The sequence below is a fragment of the Saccostrea cucullata genome, unplaced genomic scaffold (assembly GCF_032062105.1).
Source record: "Saccostrea cucullata isolate Sc308-1 unplaced genomic scaffold, CSIRO_AGI_Scuc_v1 ctg949, whole genome shotgun sequence".
Classification (NCBI taxonomy): Eukaryota; Metazoa; Mollusca; class Bivalvia; order Ostreida; family Ostreidae; genus Saccostrea; species Saccostrea cuccullata.
Window position 1 is genome coordinate 89,831 of NW_026919068.1, and position 21,536 is coordinate 111,366.

The window sequence follows — 21,536 nt, forward strand, 5'->3', positions numbered from 1 at the left end:
TCGATACCGAACAAAGCTATGAAATGTCGATTTATTAAGTTAATTTATTATGTTTACTTTAATTAAATTTTTTTTTTTTTTACCTAAACAGATAAAAATGAGTACAAACTTAAAACGACAGTATTAATTGTGTGTTCTACTTAAGTAAAATAAATAAGTACATGTTCATCGTTCTACATTTAGTTCGCACGTGCCCCCCCCCCCCCCCCCCCTCATTTTTACTTGAAAAGAAACTATATCCATGCGAAAGTCTACCGACACTCTAGTTGGGAAGAACATTGATATTAATTTCTATCAAAGTTTTGTTTCAGGAGTATGCATTAGACAAATAATGATAATATAAAATGTCATAGTTTTACATGTATTTGAATTAGAATAACACTTTCAGGTGGGGTTTCAGAAAATCCAGATTCGAGAATCAGCTAAAAGATGTACATTATTCCAAAAGAATAATGCGGACAGTAACTAAATCAATGAATGTCGAAGGATCAATGAACAATCCAGGCACCCCTCCCCCTGCCCAATAAATAAAAAAAAAATATTTAAATCCCCCGTCTGTCTTTTAATTGTCTAGTGGTTTCTTCTGCTTGGATTCGGGTATGTTTGACTGCACAAAAACAAATGTGGGCGCCCCCCACATAATAATTTTTTTTTTACATAATTTGAAATCTTTAACAATCGCCTTTCCTCAAAAGAGGGCACCCACGGCCTCACCGCGCGCTATGAGTTTATTAAAATTATTCAAACTTATTTAAATAAATCCAATTAAAATTGAATAAAACACATCTAGCCTAACAGTTTAATTCTTTTTATTAATATTAAAGAAAGCCAGGGAGTTAATGTTAATTTAAAAAAAAATAATATAAAATGCATGTCATGTAATAACACTGTTTTATTATAAAAAGGAAAAGACCTCTGTAAAATTTCATATCTCACTACTAAGCGAAGATTTTTTTTTAATTGCTTATCTTTTTGAAGGTTTTAAAATTTTATCCCTTCTCTTGAAAATATTTTTAACAAATCAATTTTCTATAAATCGATCAAGTAAGCTTCTTTTTTTTCAAAGACATCACCTGGACATAGTTAAAAATTATATGAAAAAAGAAATCGATTTAATCAATTCCACACCACTGCAGCCTCCTGGAGAGCGAGAACAATAGGGACAGTAATTATCAGTAAATGTCAGCACTTGTCTAAGTTTTTCAGCAGGGACAGTAAACGGGTCAGTAATTGTCTAAGTTTTTCAGCACCGACTAAGATTATCAGCACTTTTCTAAGTTTATCAGTACCGACAGTAAAAAGGTCAGTAATTGTCTAAGTTTTACAGTAACGACAGCACATTATCAGTAATTTTCTAAGTTTGTCAGTAAAAAATGGGAATGTCAGTACGTTTCTGACTTAGTAGTGTTCTCTATATGAACCAAAATTTCTCAATAATGGGTGGTAAGGTGATGTCACCGATTTTGATCAAATTTTATATATTCATTACTTATTCAACACTCTTTCTTGAAATTTAGCAAAAAAAATTTAATTGGGGGTTCCGTTACCATGGTAACCATACATGGCTCAAATATGGCCTCTTAGACGCCTCTCACAGCACTGTTTTTGACATTTTTTAATCAAAAGTAATTAAACAACCGAAAAATTTGAATATGAAATAAATATATCTGCTTAAGAACAAGACTGAAAGCAACAAAAATGATGCAAATTATTTAAATTTGTCTATCATCATTGTATCTAATTTAATCACTAAATTTTTAATGTTTTGCTTAATTGACCATTTTTTGAAAAATGCATTTTTTATACATTTTTGAGCATAAATTAAAGAAAAATGCAGCGACAGATTTTCATCTCAATCAAGTATAATGTGAATTTGAACTAAACGAAAAACATACAAAAAATTAAAAGGTGTGTTTTTTCTTAAATCCAAAATAATTTACTTTCAAAAATGTTGCCATGGCAACATCAGAAATATTTCAAGATAGATTTACTTGTGTTTATACATATTTTTTGGATTAAAAATTGTTTGAAAAACTAAAATTTGGATCAATCTACATGTATCGCATATTAGTGCAGAATTTTGATTTTTTAAATAAGTGTTAGTAGTTGTCATAGCAACTATATATGTCCATGTATTGTGCTTTTGTTGTAAAAAGAGACATAATTATGATCTTCAAATTCAATTTTCATGTAAAAAAGAACAAAACTCAATTAGCTCAACATTAATTCATTTGATTATTTCATTAAAAATTTTTAATGTGTTCATTGGCATATGCACAGTTGTCATGGAAACCTTTCAAACTTTCATTTAATATAATACGCTGTATAATTAAGGAATGTTTTTTAGTTTTGTGTGAGTTATTGGTGTGTGAATCACACAGACTTGTCACGTAGGCATATTTCATGAAGCGCGCTAGCGCTTCATGAAAAATATGCCTATTTGCAAGTCTGTGTGATGCACACACCAATAATTCTCACTAAACTGAAAAACATTCCTTATATTTACATTTTACCTGTTTGGAGGCAACTAAAATATACTCAATATTTGAATTTCTCGCTGTCCTATATTATTGCATTTTACTAACGTCGCTGCAGTCTCATTGTGATGTCACGTTAACGCATGTTTCTCCGTGTATATTTCTACGCATGAGTATACACGAATATGTTTTTCAAGTCAATTTCACAGTAAGCTTACTAGAAAACACGGCGAATGTAAATATTGTTCTATGAGTGTGAGTTCTAGTAATTATACTGGTCTTTTAAAGATCAGACAGAGGGTGATACATCGTAACATTGTGATATTCAAACAAGACCCCATCTATTTATCATATGAAACAATATTGAGAAAAGGGATCAATCGTAGTTTTTTTCTAAAATATTTGAGTAGTTGCCATGGAAGTAGCCATGTTGAATTTAAATTTCCTTAGCAACAAGTCTTTCATTGTTTCAAGTGTTTAGACAATGGACTAAAAAGCATATTTTTCATTTGACAGCAGAAAGACAAAATTAGATTGAAATGCTTTCAATAATTTTCTTTGGTAAAAATGTTTTTACGGGGTATGTTTATTATGTGTTTTACATGTTTTATGCCCCAGAAATCAAAGAATATGGGTATATACATGTAGTTTTTGCCCTCTCAACCATTCTGTTTATTTGTCCACAAAAACGTTAACACTGTCCATAACTTTTATATTGTTGAGGCTATGGCTTTCATATTCAACATAATTTATGTATTCCCTTAAGATCTTTCATTGTGTACCAAAATATTTGATATATTGACGTTGGAGTATGACCAGTTTCGGAGGAATTTACCAAATTTTTACCTCGTCTACAACGCTTGAAATTTTGTGCTTGGGGTTTCATACAGTTACGTTACTGTGATAAGTACTTTGCATGGATATATGAATTTATAAAATATATTTTTTTACCTTTTGACCTTCACCTTGGAATTTTACCCACTTTAACCATGGGAAAAACTTTTGAGCAGTTACTATTAGGACCTTTATGTTTCATAATTGTATTCAATTCAACAAGGCCCCCCCCCCCAAACATACAAACAATATTGACGTTTTGATCTTGGATGTTGATGTACTTTTGAAAAGCATTAACCATGGCCATATTTTGGTGCTAAGACTTTAATATTTCACTTGTGTGTTTCTTGTAAGGCCTTCTCGTTTGTACCTTTTATTTCACCTTTTCACCTTGACCTTGGAGTCTGACCCACATTTAACTTTAGCCACGACTGTGCCAGTGCTTTCATATTTCACACACCTGTACATTCATTGACACAGGTCGTTTCTTTGAGTAGCAACACACTTCATTCACAAGAGGCCAATGGGCCACATCGCTCAACTGAGCACATTGGCTAGGAAATAACACAGAAATCATTTCAGTATTGAAAAGTTTACATGGGGGTTGGAGTCTGGAATTTTAAATTACCAACTACCTGATGATGCTTCTATAAAACAAATGCCTTTGCTGTTTCTGCTCAGATGAATTTTTTCCTATTCATTCATTTGACCTTTCCCCATTGTGGTCCAGCACTACCCCTATGAGCCCCCATTTGAACCTGTATGACTTTGTACTACCTGAGAATGCCTCCATTTCAATATTATTAAACATGGCTTATTTATTTAAATCCGTGACTATGGCTTTCCATCAAATTTTGGTGCTTATAGAGAATGGCTCTTAAATAAACAAACTACTTTCATAGTTAAGATGAGCAAGAGTGCTTCTACCAAAATTGTGAATTTTATGGCCCCAGGGTCAGGGGTTCTGGTGTTTGGGGGGGGGGGGGCTCTATTGATTATATAGTGAAAATACATGAATTCTTTGAAAGTCTTCTTTTCTGCTTCTAGGTATTAAATAAACTAACTAAGTGCATAGCTATAATGAACATGAGTGCCTTTACTAAAATTGTGAATTTTAAAGCCCCAGGGTCAGGGGTTCTTGTGTTGGGGGGGGGGGGACTCCCCTTGCAGAATATTCCTGAGATGTCCTAAGAAATCCTAAGACAATCTTAAGATTTATTCCTAGGATATCTTGAAAAAATCCTAGGATTATTCCTAAGATATCCTGAGATGTTTTTGGAACAGGAATTCCTGGGATTTCCTAGGACAGTCCCAATTCAGGGGTTCTAGAAAAATCCCAGGAATCAAAACACCAAAACTTCCCAGGATATCCCAGGAAAATCCCAACACTTAAAATGTCCTAGGAAATCAGGAATTCCTAGGATTTCCTAGGATATCCTAGCCTCCCAGGACATCTTTTTTTTAAAAAAAATCATACATAGCAACAAAGCAGAATTATAAGATCTCTGAAAAAATTTAATGAATGTATGCATTATAAAAATTCATGGCCACACAGAAAAAATAATACATAAAATAATTTTTAAAAAATGCTGATGGTATCTGATACAACAAATTCTTAACAATTTTACTGCTGTAACATTATAGTGCAGTTATGATTCAACATCATGATTTACACACAAGGGGGGAAACAGATTGTCTTATTTTCAAACTATGTTAATACATTCTGAAGCAGCTCTCATAGAATATTTAATATGATATACATGTACAATGACAAATATTAATAATAATAAAAAAATATTTAAATCAACAACCTAGTGTAGAGAGTAGGGGTGAGGCCCTCAGGGTTCGTCATTTCTGAAGAATTCTGTACAATAAAAGATTCAGATACCAAACAGAACTAATTCATAACACCCCCCCCCCCCCATAAAAAAACAAAAACAGTATGCACCTGATGGCAACAAAGTTTGAAAAAAAAACAAACATATAGGTCAAAGTCACAAGGTCATTAACCTGAGGTAATTTGAAAGAACTTAATTAGTGGAGTATGGATACTCAATATAAAATCTCTACCTCTTATGGTTCAAAAGTAAAAGATTCAATAAGGCTATATTTTAGCATAACGATGACAGTCAAGGTCATTGGTCTTGGTCTCATTTGAAAGTGGAGTAAGCATACCCAATTTGAAGTATCTATATCTCTCATGATTCAAAAGTTATGGCAAAAGGTAAATTGTCAATAGACAGATAAACAGACAGACAAAAACAATATGTGCCCCCGAAAGAAGCCTTGACCTCTGACCATTTCACTTCAAAATATATAAGGGTAATATTTAATTTATAAACAATATTAAATTTGTATTGATGATTAATCATGTTCTGCAGTGGGATCGTCAAAATGAGTTATAATATAAAATGTCATTTTTGGAAATGTTAAGAGAACGAAGTGTTACAGACAGACAGATTGACAAACAGAAAGATAAACAGACCCAAATTAATATCCCCCCTGCACCTCGTCAATCCTGACCAATATAAGTCGCCCAGCTTTAGTTGATCACTGATGTATCTTCTTTAGCTGTACATTTTTCTTCTTCATCGCCAGTGGCCTAGTTGCAGATCGTGAAGCCTTGATTGCTTTTTCTTCACTCAACTTTTCACTTGTCTTTGCTAAAATAAAATTTTACTTAATGTATTCCATTGTTTAGTCTAAATATGTAATTATTTCTAAGGGATGAAAATCAAACTTGTAAAATTTAGTAGCCAAAGATGCTACATGTATCAAATTCCAAGCTTTCAGATTCTACCAGTCCATAAAAATATGTGTTTGCCCAAGTAAGATGAACTATTTTTCTCAAAAGATTTATTTTATTCACACTTGCATAAGGAATAAGGTATGTTAATCAATTGCATACATGATGTGATTTACAAATGATGTCATAATAATCTTACTGAATAGCCTTTTTGTAGAAAATAAAATTTTAATTCGCAATAGTTAACCGTTTTACCACAGTTGTCGTATGAAGTCAATTTACTTGGCATTAAAATACTGTGAATTAAACTCTCCGTGCGAACAGAACATTAAAATCATACATTAACATTATTTGAACAGCTTACCTTTCTCGGCAATATTCTCCTTGTTGTAATTTGCTTCTTTTCCCTTAGTCCGAGTTAAACAGTCTGCAAAGTTATCAATAAAATTTTTTATAAGATGTGTATATATATTTGTTCTTTTGTAATCTAGCTGAAATTAATTTTAATGATGGCTGTCATTGATATTTCTTGCTGATTTTTTCATTTTTCTGTTCTAAATTTTGTGAATATTATCTTATGAGTTCTACGACATCTGCATCAGTTTTCCCAACTTAATATAAGTTACAGAGATTGAAATGTACCATAAACTTTCATAGACGACTTTCACATTTACAAAAGTTATTCCCCTTTGCGGGGTCAATCCAGGGTCAACCGGCTCAAGACACTGTTTCCCCTCTATTACCTTACCAACTTAATGGGTCAGTATCTCAGAAATATAGTATGTATGAATTTGTTAAATACGTTTTTAAAGTTGCCCCATATTCTGGCAATACAGTTACAGACCAATATTGTTAGATATAAATGTCCGAAAATAAAAATATTTCCAGGTAACTTACAAAGGACAAAGTGGGAAAAATGAGTGTTACGCCGACAACCGGAGATAACTCTTGGGAATGTGAAATCCGTCTATTCTTTCAAGTTTACAAAAGAAAATTTTTAAAAAGATTACAGGATACCTGAAACTTTCTCTTCATTTGTTGGTCTCAATGGGAGTTTCCAGTCTCATAATCCTTGCCAGGCTTCAAGGTTCTAGCTAGAAGATAACAATGCAATGAAGGCTTTATTTAAGAGTATAATTCCAAAATTTACACCATGTCAAAACATTCAATGCAAATTTAACAGTAACTGATAATAAACATTTGTTTATAAGTCTTCTGCTTACTAAATTTTAACATGTAAAACCTAGAAATATTTCACTGTGTATGTACGTTTGATCTTCATGGACTAGACTGAATCACAGTATGCACAAAAACCTTTTACACATATTCAAATCGTTTCTTCTGTTTCAGTATTGAAATATTATACAACACATCACATGCACTAAATTATTCAACAATATTTGTGTGTTTAAATACATATTACAAGGAACCACTCGCCACTTACCCCACTGGCATGTGGCCATGATATCTACACTAATCTTCCAACATTCCCTTTACTGCACTCCTAGCGAAACCAGATTTTTGGGAAAGAGAACATGGTTTATGTGAAGAATTAGAGTCTATCTTGGGCGTAAGTTGTGCATTTCATTACATTTCACCAGTCTCTCTAAACATTGCCGCTCCTTGAACTCCTATTTTGCGCTTCTCGATGAAGTCTCGCGAGAGGATGATACAGGACGGTGTAAAGTTATTTCGTGCCACACCAAGAAAATTCGGTTTGTTTATTCTTGAAAATAATTTGTGATTAATGTGAATTTACGTTTTTTTTTTTTTACAAAAAGAAAATATATTTTAGCGAATATTTTCTGACAAAATAATATTCAAAGCTGAGTTGACAGTAAAATATAATTTATACACCGGGTACTAATTGATCGAAGATCACTTTTTTGTACCACCTCTCGGAAGTTCGAGCGAGAGAATGCTGCAGACACGGTGTAGGGGTATTTTGTACACCTTTAAGAAATATCCCGACATTTTCCCGAGAATCTTGTTTAAAAAAAACACGTAAGTTATTATCAGTGACAAACGACCCGCATATTAGAAAAATAAAATATAAATACCCTTAATCAACCAATTCTACTAACAGAAAGTGTTACAGAAGAAATTATTTTCGAAGAACCACGATGATACATTTAGGCCAAGAGCAATTTGCATGGAAACCGTCCACACACAAATATGGCGGATCGTGAAGTTGTCACATTGTGCTGTAAACAACGACTTTTCTTCGCATCTACAAGCCTGTCACGATGCCTGTAAGTATCTTATTGCTAAGTGATGAATGAAAATTAGTATATCTGGCGATGAAACCTATAGGGAAAGCGCATTTTTATCGTATTTAATAGCTATGTTACGACTCGAATTTGGTCAAAACCTTTGAAAAGTTTTTTTTTTATCTCTGTTTATGTGGATAAAAATTTCAGGAAACTTTATTAGTTTTACTGCGTTTTTTTTTTTTTTTTTTAGATTTTCCTCGTTAAATAAAAGCAATACTCAATATCAAAATATGAGGAATTATGTTCTCAAACTCAATACAACACGATTCTAACCCAACAAAATTTGAAATACCAAGCTTTTTAAGTCAGAAAGTGACGAAAGTATGATGTCACAGACCAAGTCATGCTTCTTGAGTATGCTGTTTATGTAGTATTTAAATTTGTGTAGTGTACTCTTCTTTCAATGACTCAATATTTACTTTTCTTTTGTATAGTATCTCTGGCAGTTATGGGTGAATATACAGCGAAATCATACAGATTTGGATGAAGATGTTAAAGATAGTAAAGACAAAGACAGTTTGATGAACCAAATGACACTGATAAAGAAGAAGATACAGAAAATAATGGCATGTGACTTTGAAGCTGATAGTTTGGTAACCACCTGAGAGATATATAACCTGTATGCAGGTGATGACGGTATAGGAGAGCCATTTCTTATAACGTGCTATGAGGAAAATATGTTTTATTTTGTCGAAATGAAATGCGAAGTGAAAAATTAAATTGACAGATGAAGAAAATTTACCATTCCATCCTTCTGCATGTATGGTCTTCTGAATTCAAAGCCATTTGAAAACCAACTTTAAGTTAATAAGAGGAACACTTTATTTTTAGTGAAACATTCTGGAAAATATTACTTCTACATAGAAAGAAAAAAATGTATTAATACTTGATGTTGTATTGCATGATGGCCAAGTTTGTATGACCAGTGCAAAAAAATTTGCTTGCACTCAGTTTCCCATGAACGAAGCAATCTAAAGATTAAATGTAGAATTTAATTCTAATGGATAAAAATCAACTCAGAAATGTGTGATTTGAAAATGGTGAAATATTGTTTGTCTGTAAACAATTTTTTCTTTAAAACATAATACATGTATAACTCCTCCCTGACAGCATAAATATTTCAGAAAGTATTTAATTTAAAAAATAGTTCTAGGGTCAGTGTCTTTCTATGTATCAAGTATAATATGTAATGATGGAAAATTATTCATTTTATTATTTTCTTGATATTATACATTAAAACTTTAAAAGTAATAAAATTTCCTGTCATTCTGTTTAACATTTATTAACATGTACAAGTTTGTAAAGTTTAATTTGTCTTTTTTACAAAAGTCCCAACATTAAGTCAAAAGTCTTAGGAAATGGGATTATCATAAAAATGATTAACTCCTGGCTTTACAATGAAATGTCCTGGCAAGGTTTGGATTTGAAATGTTTAACAAAAAAGTCCTGGGAGATCCTAGGATGTCCTGAAATCAAATCCCAGGATTGTTACTCCTAGGATTTCCTCAAATCAGATTGTGAGGAAATCTTAGGAATTCTTAGGACATCTTAGGAATTCCTGAGAAGCATTTTCAAGTCAGGAATAATTTCTGCAAGGGTCTATTGATTACATAGTGAAAATACATTAAATCGATGAAAATCTTTTTCTCTACTCCTAGGTATTAAATAAACTAACTAAGTACATAGTTATGATGAGCAAGAATGCCTCTACTAAATTTGTGAATTTTAAAGCCCCAGGGTCAGGGGTTCTAGTGTTGGGGGGGGGGGGGGCTCTATTGATTATATAGTGAAAATACATGAATTCTTTGAAAATCTTCTTTGCTCCTAGGTATTAAATAAACTAACTAAGTGCATAGTTATGATGAGCATGAGTGCCTCTGCCAAAATTGTGAATTTAGGACCTCAGGGTCAGGGGTTCTTGTGGTAGGGGGGGGCTCTATTGATTATATAGTGAAAATTCATGAATTCTTTGAAAATCTTCTTCTCTGCTCCTAGGTATTAAACAAACTAACTTAATGCATAGTTATAATGAGCAAGAGTGCCTCTACCACAATTGTGAATTTTAGGGCGGTAGGGTCAGGGTTCTGGTGTTAGGGGGGGTCTCTATTGATTATAGTGAAATACATAAGTCTTTGAAAATTTTCTTTATCTGCTCCTGGGTTTCAAGCAGTTGAATTACCTAATATATATTTATGAACAAGGACCTTTATCTTCCAGAATTGTGATTTTCAAGGCCCCAGGGTCAGGGATACCATAGAGAGGGGGGGGGGGACATACTTATAGACTGAAAATGAACGAATTGTTTGAAATCTGCTCCCTGGTATTAATCAAATATTTTTGAAAAGCAAGGATGCCTTTTAAAAAATTGTGCAATGTGTGGATCTAGGCCTAAGGGTCAGGGGTTCATGTGTAGTAGGGGCGCTACTGATTATTGCTGAATATTTCTGATTAGTTGAAATGTATTTTATGTTCCTCTGCCTTGTCTATGGGTATTAAGTAACCAAACTAAGCAACTGATCAATGATGCCTCTTTCAAAATTGTGAATGCCATAGCATCTGGCTTAAAACATGAATCAAATTCAAAAACTAGAAAGTTGTTGCATAATTTTCAGGTGACCTATAAGGCCCATGGGCCTCTTGTGTTTTAACTTTTTGCTCAGTATAGAACAAGGATTAAAAGATGCTCTTCATTCTAGAATTTTATAGTGAAGATCTGATCATTAAAATAATTTTTGTAAACAACGTTCTGAGGGATTCTCTGGGCAAGATTTATTTCATTACATCGAGAGACCGTTCACGGTAGCCTAGTGGTAGAGCGTACGCGTCATGATCGGGAGGCCCGGTGTCATATAATATATTGAACCCCGCGATATTTTGAACCCGGGTTCAAAATAACGCTGCATAATATTGAACCCCCCTATAAAATATTGAACCCGGGGTTCAAAATATTATGGCCATGAAATAGCGAGTCCTCCTGCTCTTTTAGGTTTAGAGGGAGGGGATTCAAAATATTATGGCCATAAAATATTGAGTCCCCTTGCCCTTTTGATTTATGAAAGAGGGGGTTCAAAATATTATGGCATTAAATACTGAGTCCCCCTGCCCTTTTGATTTAAGAAAGAGGGGGTTCAAATTATTATGGCCAAAAAATATCAAATCCCCCTGCCCTTTTCATTAAGAGGGAGGGGGTTCAAATTATTATGGCCATAAAATACTGAGTCCCCCTGCCCTTTTGATTTATGAAAGAGGGGCTTCAAAATATTATGGCCATAAAATATCGAATCCCCCTGCCCTTTTCATTAAGAGGGAGGGGGTTCAAATTATTATGGCCATAAAATATTGAGTCCCCCTGTCCTTTTAATTTTATAGGGAGGGGGGTTCAAAGTATTATGGCCCTAAAATATTGAGTTCCCTTGCCCTTTTGATTTATGAAAGAGAGGGTTCAAAATATTATGGCCATAAAATATTGAGTCCCCCTGCCCTTTTGATTTATGAAAGAGGGGGTTCAAAATATTATGGCCATAAAATATCGAATCCCCCTGCCCTTTTAATTTAAGAGGGAGGGGGGTTCAAAATATTATGGCCATAAAATATTGAGTCCCCCTGTTCTTTTTGGTTTAGAGGGAGGGGGTTCAAAATATTATGGCCATAAAATATTGACTCCCCCTGCCCTTTTCATTTAGAGGGAGGGGGTTCAAAATATTATTGCCATAAAATATTGAGTCCCCCTGTTCTTTTTGGTTTAGAAGGAGGGGGTTCAAAATATTATGGCCATAAAATATTGACTCCCCCTGCCCTTTTCATTAAGAGGGAGGGGGTTCAAAATATAATTGCCATAAAATATTGACTCCCCCTGCCCTTTTCATTAAGAGGGAGGGGGTTCAAAATATTATGGCTATAAAATATTGACTCCCCCTGCCCTTTTCATTAAGAGGGAGGGGGTTCAAAATTTTACGGCCATAAAAAATTTTGAACCCCCTCCCTCTAAAATTTAAAGTGCACTTCAAGTGAAAATTAAAATGAAAATAATTATTATTGAGCAAGAAGTGCACCATGGTGTACACTTAATTGAAAATTCAAAAGAATAATCAGTATGGAGCAAGACTATCTCTCGTTTGAACTACTGCAAGACATGGTTTCTTGTGATATATAGTTTTTTTTTTGAATAGAAGGCTGACATATCGGCTGCTGCAGTAGATCTGTTGAAGTCTTTTTTTGACAATTGTTAAGGAGGCACACTGGCTGTAATAATTTGAAAATATTCAATCTCTAACAAGGGAATACTACAGTAAACTCTGCTTAACAATAATTTACCATTGTAGTACCAAGTAATTAAACACTTTGGAACTTTGATTATATAATAATAAAGAAAAATTTAAACTTGAATCTTCTATATATAATGAAATCTTTGAAACTTTGATTTATTATGTTGAAAAATTTACTATTAATTTTGATAACTTTACTATTCTGAACCATTTGAGACTTTGAATTACTATCAAAGTTTAGTATTATATACAATAGTATTTTAGTTATATATTCTATCAAGTGATTAAAAAATTAAAACATTTTTTTGAGTGATCACTTAAGTGTTAATCTTTAGTGACTATTATAATATCATATCAACAATATTCATTTTCTTTAAAGGCATTTCCGCAAAAACGCTTAAGAATAGACAATTCTGAAATTTCAAATGTCGACCGTGCAACGCAGTCTGTTTCATCAGGTATAGAACATGATTCCTGCATCGGGGAAACGGGTAACAATGTAATGCGGGAAGATAGTGACGACGAGGATTCATACACCGAGGAAACGGATGACGATGAAAACCAGGAAGATAGTGACGACGAGGATTCATACACCGAGGAAACGAATGACGATGAAGACCATGAACGTTGTGATGACGAGGATGATGCTGGTAGTTTTATTATTATAGCTTCAACTTAATTACATACAAACAAAATTTTTTTAATGTTCCAATTATTCATAAAACTTTGATATCTAACATAGTACATGTAATAGTTGTAAATATGATTTTCTTAAATTAGTTTAAAAAAAAATTCTACATCATAAAACAGTAATATAGTAAAGTAATTGTTTGCTTTCAATTTTTTTCTAGATCGTAGTCTCTTGTACTATATTGTGTCATCAGTTTATGAAACAGAAAGAGTTTATCATGATTCAGACAGAATTGATTTAAACAGCGATGACTGGTATGAGAAACTTACAGACATCCGACAGACGTATAAAATGAAACACAGATCAAGAGAGGAGGACGTTCTTGCTATTAAATCAATGACTAAAACATCTAGACTAGTAAAAATGGAGCAGACAATTGTATCATGTGATATTGATTCCATTGGTGTCGAGAAAGATGACAGGGTTTACAATTGTCTGACATTCAATAAAAATTATTTAAAATTCGTGAAGGAGACACCGTCAGAGTATTTGCCAATATGCCTTGAGTTAGTGCCAAAGATAGATGAAAAAATATTGGGTAGCTTTGCGATATCTGATATTGTCTTGAAATTAGGATTAAAGTTTCTTCACCTTTTTCCGTACAATAACAAATTTAAGGAAAAATATGACAGAGGTTTAGATATCTGTAAGTATTTATTTTTTCCAGCGCATAACATTCATGTTAAAGGTACATGTATAGTTAATACCTATTTTATCTAATTATTATATTTGAATTTTAAAACATAATTATCTAACTATTCCAAAATATTCAAAAGGATAATACTGTTTTAGTGAATCTTCCTTATGCTGTAAACTGCATGATATGGTTCGATGAACCTCCTTATGATAGTACGTTCAGTGATTTCAAAGAATATGTGGATGAGATCATGAAACGTGAAAACAAATCCTTACAGACATTGAATTTGAACAGTCTCCTCGGCTCATACCTTATTGGACGAGATACAGGCAAGGAGCTAGGTAATGATTTCAGTTGAAAAGGATATGTCTATCATTCTTTGAAAGATGAAGTTTCACAAATGCAATGATGAGAGCAAACAGGAAGTAATTATTGAAATGTGGAACCCCGTATTATATAAACTATTATTGTGTATCAACCACAAACCACGTTATCCCCTGTTTTTTAACTTCTCAACCTTTTTTTCCTTGTCAAATGGAAGGAAATCGAATAATGCACCATCACAGTAAATTTATCTTTCCCAATTTTTTATTTTTTAATGATATTAAATTTAAGAGGTAAGCTTCTTCCCTTTGGTGACAATATTTAATTCAAACATATGTATAACAGAGAGAATATTTTTGTAAATACAAGTTTTAAAAATATCACGGGGTTCCACACGTTAATCATGTTAATGCATTACTCACTTTGTTTGCTCTAACCATTGCAGTTGTGAAATATATATTTTCAAAGAGAATGACCTATCAATGCATAAATAAAGGAACACATATTAAAGCTTGCATATATTAGAAACTGAACGATTTGTTTTACAGAGGAAATAAATACGCTGTATCAAGGCATCCCAATACCTGGCTCTGTAAAATCTTTTTTTTTTTTAATTTTGCTGCTTAAAGATTTTAATCCCACATAGAATTTATTCTTAAACTTCAATTTGTGTTTCTTTACATAAGAATTGATATAGTAAGGTACTAAATAATTCCTAAATTGGATTAAAATTAACTAACATATTTGTTCTAAACATCTTTTGATCTTGAATAGATTAGTTTGTTTTATCTTGATAATTTTCACATATTCATTTGCCATAAATACTCATAATAATCTATTCGAAATCATTAAACACCTTGCAATGGTGTTAAAACGAAAGGGGCATCCAAAATATGATACAGAAGATGAATAATTTTTTATCTTTGGCATTTACTTTATTTGGCAAAGCTGGTTAGATATAAAGAATGAAGTATTTAGATTCATCCACACAGAATTCTACACGTCTTGATTATTTATCAATACCGCCCGTCTTTTTACTCCCTCCCATTAACTATAAAATTACTCTACTTTTATTTTTTTCAATTTTTTTTTACCAAAAAAGATGAAATTGCTTTACTCGGTTTCTCAGAAGTTATAATACATGATTATATTACGACCCACTGTTACCGAATTGCAGATCATGTTTGTATGTTTATCTTTGAAAATGCACTAGTTTATGAATTTATATGTAACATTATTATAAATGTGTTAGTTCAAATGCACACATATTTTATAAAAATTATTTTTTCTTTCTTTAAGATGTCGCTTTTTTTTAGGAAATTTAATAACATGATCTGACAGAATTTCACGTAAGGCGCAGAATGCTTGTTTACGTCTTGATTTTAGAAACATTTTGATATTCACATAGGATACCTACTTTTACAAGCAATATTTAAAAAAAATAACTTCTTAGATTTTTTAACAAAAAAAAAAAGGATTTGTTGTTCTAAACTATGCATTTAAATCATGTAAGCTATCTAATAAACCTGTATGTTTGCAACACAGAATTTCTAGACATCGAGTCTCAATTATTATATATCGACAACCACCCTTATATCTTGACATTTTCCGATCTTCTCAACGATATCGAGATTACGAAATTTACCTGCACTTTTAAATCGAAAGAAAGAAATCAAATATTATATAGCAATTTGCTTTCATTATATTTTCTGCTTCTGTGTACTGAATGAAAAAGTGAAATTGAAAAATAATGATCGGAAATCAAATTCAAAGATTAAAAGAAAAGAAACCATATACATGTACATTGACACTTATTAAATGAATGTTGCGGTACCTTTGTGTGAAAATGATCAATGAAAATCATAAAATAGATAAATTACACATAAAAGAGGGACTGATTTTAAGTTTCTGAAAAAAATCAAATTCACATAAAATCATTTATAATGATAAACCATTTTTATTTCAGCATTGGATCACCTCGTACTTTCTCATACAAAGTGGAGCATTCTGGTTTCTATTCTGATGTCAGAGAGTTACAGTTTGTCATTAAGATCACAGTGGGAAGAAAGATTTACAAAACTTCAAAGTGCTTTCCCGTTATTAACCTGCGAGTCAAGAATTGTAGAAAAAGATATCGCTGAATTGACTGATATTTATAAAGTGTTGAAGAAGGAGAACAACTCAGTCAGTTTTATATCAGATGATGTCCGCCATCAGGTGATGAGTTACTTCGTGAAGAATTGTCTGATAACTGATGAGGACTACGAAAATTATATCAAGTTGTCGTCACTGGAGTCGTTATTCGAGTACGTACTACCGTGGTGGTATGTTAATTATGATGAAATGTACACTTGGCTAGATAGATATGTGTTCCTACCGGAGAGTTTAGAGAATTTATATTGCCAAAGACTTGGATTAGATTCCTTACGTCATCAAATGGTGGAGTGGAATGATTCGAGTTTAGATAGAACTGAAACAGTCAAAGAGGTACTTCGAAAAAATTGTGAGTAACACTGTTTCATTGTAATAATAAAAAAATGATCAACATTAGCTTTAAAATTTTTTTAAAAAATCATTAAACATTTAAAAGATAAAATCTTAAATTTATACATTAAAGACAGTTTTCTTTTTACTTTAAGATTAAAAAAAAAATATATGACATGTTTCATACTTATTCATGTCTTATTCTGTTATACTGTAAACCTTTTAACAACAACATCTAAAGATAAAGTTTATTGTTAAGAAAGCTTATGATTTTGTTTCTTTCACAGAAAATCCTCTCGATATTTAGTTACATTTTATAAGGTCCAACCCTCTATTACGTTTTGAGGCACATGCACCCATCTTTTATATCCAACTCCTTGTATACCACTGAATGAAATTCAATGAGTCTTTTTACATTCAAAGTTAACATACCGGAGGAAATATTTGATTGGGGATATGACGCACGATGTAGATACATAAAATGTGCTAAAAGGGGAACGAAGACAGTACACAGAGCTCGTGCAATGATTGTTGGATGCGCAGGTGCTGGGAAAACTACCCTTCTAAAACGACTACAGAAGCTAGGATTAGAGGAATTACTGAAGGTGCGCTCCACTGTTGGACTTGAGGTTCATGAGGACATGTTTGAACTGGATGATGACTCTTCTTTAAGAGGTTTGTGTAAAATGTTTTTTTTTTTTGCTTTCTTTATTACGTGTGTAAATGGAGTTAACAATGGAATCATCTCCTGAAAAAAAAGTATTTCTGACCAGATTTTTTTTATTTAGGCAATATTGCAAATATATGCTTTACCAAAAAAAAAAACAACATTTTTTTGTTTTTGTAAATAATCGTATAAAGTGTGTTCATGGAGACATGAGAAAATGTAACACCGTAAATCTTGAAATTTTAAAGTCAATTTTATTTTGCAAATTCGGTTCAAAATGCAGTTGAATTATTTTTACGCTTCAAAATTTTGCGTTTGAAAACTGCTTTATTTACATTTTCTTATTGGTAATTTATTTTTTAGAAAAATATTTTTGCGAATGCAATAAACTCGCAAAGCTAAATATTATCTACTGCAAAAATTTCCAGATCACGATAGTTATCTGAATATATAGATAAAGGATCCAAATGCTCATTTTTTTTTAAATGTAGCATTAGCTGCATATTGTTTTACATCCCTAAACATTAGTTTCACATCTCAAAACGTTAGTTCTATTTAATTTTTATTTCAAAAAGCAGAGATCAGAAAACATTATGCTATAATAAGATGTACGCCGTCTGTCTAGCTGTCTTATGGCCTGTAAACTACTCTTTATTTTAAGATACCGTATAAGTAGAAATTTTAGCGAGACGCAAATTTAGCGATTTGACCTTAAAAATCGGTATTTTAATTTTAGCGAGAAGCAATTTTAGCGAATTTGAAATGCTTACTTTAGAAGCTATAGCAACTTCAACGCAATTAATTTTTTGCGATATTTAATTTTAGCGATCTCAGCACCCTCGCTAATAATGCCAAAATTAAATCCTCGCTAAAAATTCTACTTATACGGTAATACCCCAACATAATTGGCGCAATGTTAATATTACTACACTGTACGTTTGCCTAATCTCAAATAAGATACACAAATTTGTTCATTTTATAATGTACTGAGCCTTGATACATAGTGACTAGAATTTAAAATCTTTAAAAATCGCTACCTTCTTTGCAGTTTTAGTCTAAAATCCAAATAACCGGCTAAAAATTAATACACTTTAAAAATATCCATAACTCGATCTGCTTATCTGTTAAAATCTATTTCAAGTGTAGCTAAAAATACAAATATCTGTGAAATTTACTACCTTCCGCCCTATTCTGATTTCAATTTGAAATATTTTTTTACATAAGTGCTGAAAAGTACACAATACTGAGATACGTTGTTATGCCCTCGGATCAAAAGATTGGGGGTATATTGTTTTTGTCCAGTCTGTCTGTCTGTTTGTCCCACTACTTTAACCTATAGCCCATAACTATTGAGTGGTTGGAGCTATATGGCTTTCATAATTCATAGGTGTGTTACTTGTGACATGAGCTTTCTTTGGGTACCACCAAATTTGACCTCTTGACCTTGACCTTGGAGTTCGACCTACATTTATTCTATTTGTTTTCAACTTTAACCTTCGCCATAACTTTTGAACAGATCGAGATAGAGACTTCATATTCAAAATGCTTGCTCTACTAAATAAGCACTTTTAACTGACACCAAGGACAATGACCTTTTGACATTGACTGTGACCTATATGCTAAAAATAGATTTTTCAAACTTTTGGTATAACTTTTGAACCGTAGGAGACAGGGACTTTATACTTGGCAGAGATTTTCCACTACACCATGTAGGGCCGAATATGGGCCCCATTCCCAATTGTAAAACCCCTCCCTTTTTCCCAAAAATGAACTCAATTTTTGAAAGAAGAACTCAAGAAGGTAACCTGAACATAATTCACAACGTACAAACATGTTTAGGTTTGGAAATATGAATGAAATGAACAAAATTTTGAAGAATCTAGGGTAAAACTTCATTATATTGATCAATTCTCTGATCAATAGTTCTGAAACACTAGGTAAAAGATCAATTTTTATTCATCTTAAGTATTTATTTCTTGAAAAACATCATGCAATAAAATTTCCCAATAAGTGATAAAATGTCATTAAGGAATTTCCACCCTCACAATTTTATAGGTTCAAATATAAAAACTGCATTTATTTTCATTCAATATACTTTAAACTTTCCATTTTATGCAAAAAAATGTATAGGTCACCATATTATTTAAGATGGGAAACAAAAATAAACAGAAGTTTATGTCAACATAAAAAATTAAACATTTTGTATTAAGAAAAATATGTAGAAACTGGTTAAAATGCATAATTCTGATGCTGAGACAGTGAGTGTTCCTAAATACTTCCTACTTAAAAGATACTTTTGAATTGTAAATATCAGGTAAAATATTTAACAGAAAAGCAAATGCCTGAATGAAGAGACCTTAGAAGGAGTTGTTGCCCTTGTAAACATTTTTCAAATATTGAATAATTGATTAAATATAGAAAATATGCATTTTCTAAATTCTTTAACTATACAATATTTATCATTACACCTCTTGTAAAGTTTTCTTCCAAGAGATATTTTTCTATAAGGTATGAATTTAAGTTAATTACAGTTTTTGAAAAACCCTATGACATCATAGGAGGGTGGAATTACCTTAAATTCCCAATTCCAAGGGCCTGGGCCCCATTCCCAAAAGTGAGTGGAAAATCCTTGCTTGGTATGCCTATTTCACTAATTAAGTGCTTTCAAATGACACTGAGGTCAATGACCTTGTGACCTTGACTGTAACCTTTATGCTATGAATAGCTTTTTCAAACTTTGTTACCGCCGGGGGCATGTGTGACTCACAAACACATCTTGTTTTTTATATTGTTTGCTGACTACACTAAGATTTGATATTCTTTAAATCAGTATATGATACTTATAAACAACGTTGCAAGAAGGGCTACCAAAACAGAAATTTCATACATATAAATTTCTTTGCAAAATGCTACATATCCTACCGTTTTTCTTCAATTTCATAAAAACCTTTCTACAAATATCAGTAAACGTCACCAATATACAGTCGTATCTCTTTTTAGTATAAGCACATGGTGTTACTCTGCTTACTATTTGTAGAAATTTGAAATACGCCCAAAAGGCTATTGCTTCTATAACTTTTGTCTAATTGCTGTCAAATTGACGCCAAGAGACTTAAGGTGAAACACAATAGATAGGCTAGATTGTTTTCTCAAATTCAATTTTTCTGAAACTTTGATATTTTGTTCTACGAGACAGAATATCTATTTCTATATGATATGAAAGAAATTCAACCACGCATATTTTGCCCACATAGTCTGAAATATGGCTCATCAGACCCCCGTAAGAAGATTATGAAGTCAGACCTTTGACTTGAGAATGAACCTTATTTTAGAAATATCAATTGATCTTTTTCAAATTTGTGTAATACTTTTTTTTATAAACATAATCTTTTTGTTACTTTAAATCGGTTAGTCAAATTAATACTGGAAAATCTAAGTAAAATATTCAGTAAAAAACATAAAAAGCGTTGGAATATATAATTTATATGTAAATATCTGACGGATTATGCTACGTTCCCACTGTCGTGCGGTCAGTTACGCACGTCACGATAGATCAATCGTAGTTGATCGCGGAGTTTTTATTGAATTTTATGCCAAGATACGAAGAGATGCGTATAGGTGCGTTTTCATACGTTTCGTTACGCTTTTATGCGCTATGCCCCCGATGGATAAATTTCATGTGATGCGTTCTCTGATGATCTGACTACCGTTCGGATAAGATGAAATACGTTTCAATAGGATTATCAAGATTTAGTCGAAAAAGGACCTCAATCTGTCACGAATATCACGATTCGAGTTCTCGATTAGAAAGGATCTCCTACGTTTTAATACGTACTCATACGGTATAATACGTTCATTGCGCTCTCTTGCGCTAATGTACGATAGAATAACACGTTCATTGCAATGTCTTTCACGATCAGGATCAAGATAGAACACGCTTTGAGCTACGATTGTACCCCGACAGACATATAAAAATCTGGTTATACTGAGTCCATTATATTTTATCTCTTGAAATTAAACAAAACATAAACATACAATCAATAATAATGGCAGAAGTAAAGGTTGATGAAAACTTCATAAACGTGGTGTTTGTAGTGTAACTATGGCCATATGTTATTGCTGTCAAAGTAGGGTAAAA

The 21,536-nt window shown here is 32.4% G+C and overlaps 1 protein-coding gene and 1 long non-coding RNA gene across 2 annotated transcripts in view; one reads left to right on the forward strand and one right to left on the reverse strand.

The window, feature by feature from the left end:
• The window catches only part of LOC134278778 (uncharacterized), a gene marked incomplete at its 3' end in the record, with an annotated part of 67,771 nt that overhangs the window by 7,123 nt on the left and 39,112 nt on the right, over positions 1-21,536 (forward strand). The window contains exons 2-6 of the mRNA XM_062761065.1: positions 12,975-13,245; positions 13,447-13,932; positions 14,079-14,264; positions 16,214-16,750; positions 17,155-17,406. Of these exons, the coding sequence (XP_062617049.1) occupies positions 12,975-13,245; positions 13,447-13,932; positions 14,079-14,264; positions 16,214-16,750; positions 17,155-17,406 (1,732 nt within the window). The remainder of the gene's footprint in view (positions 1-12,974; positions 13,246-13,446; positions 13,933-14,078; positions 14,265-16,213; positions 16,751-17,154; positions 17,407-21,536) is intronic.
• Positions 5,333-7,502, reverse strand: LOC134278743 (uncharacterized). The gene is made up of 3 exons (XR_009994512.1): positions 7,075-7,502; positions 6,422-6,484; positions 5,333-5,974 (listed from the first exon to the last, which is right to left on the reverse strand). It is a non-coding gene; the product is annotated as an uncharacterized LOC134278743 (long non-coding RNA).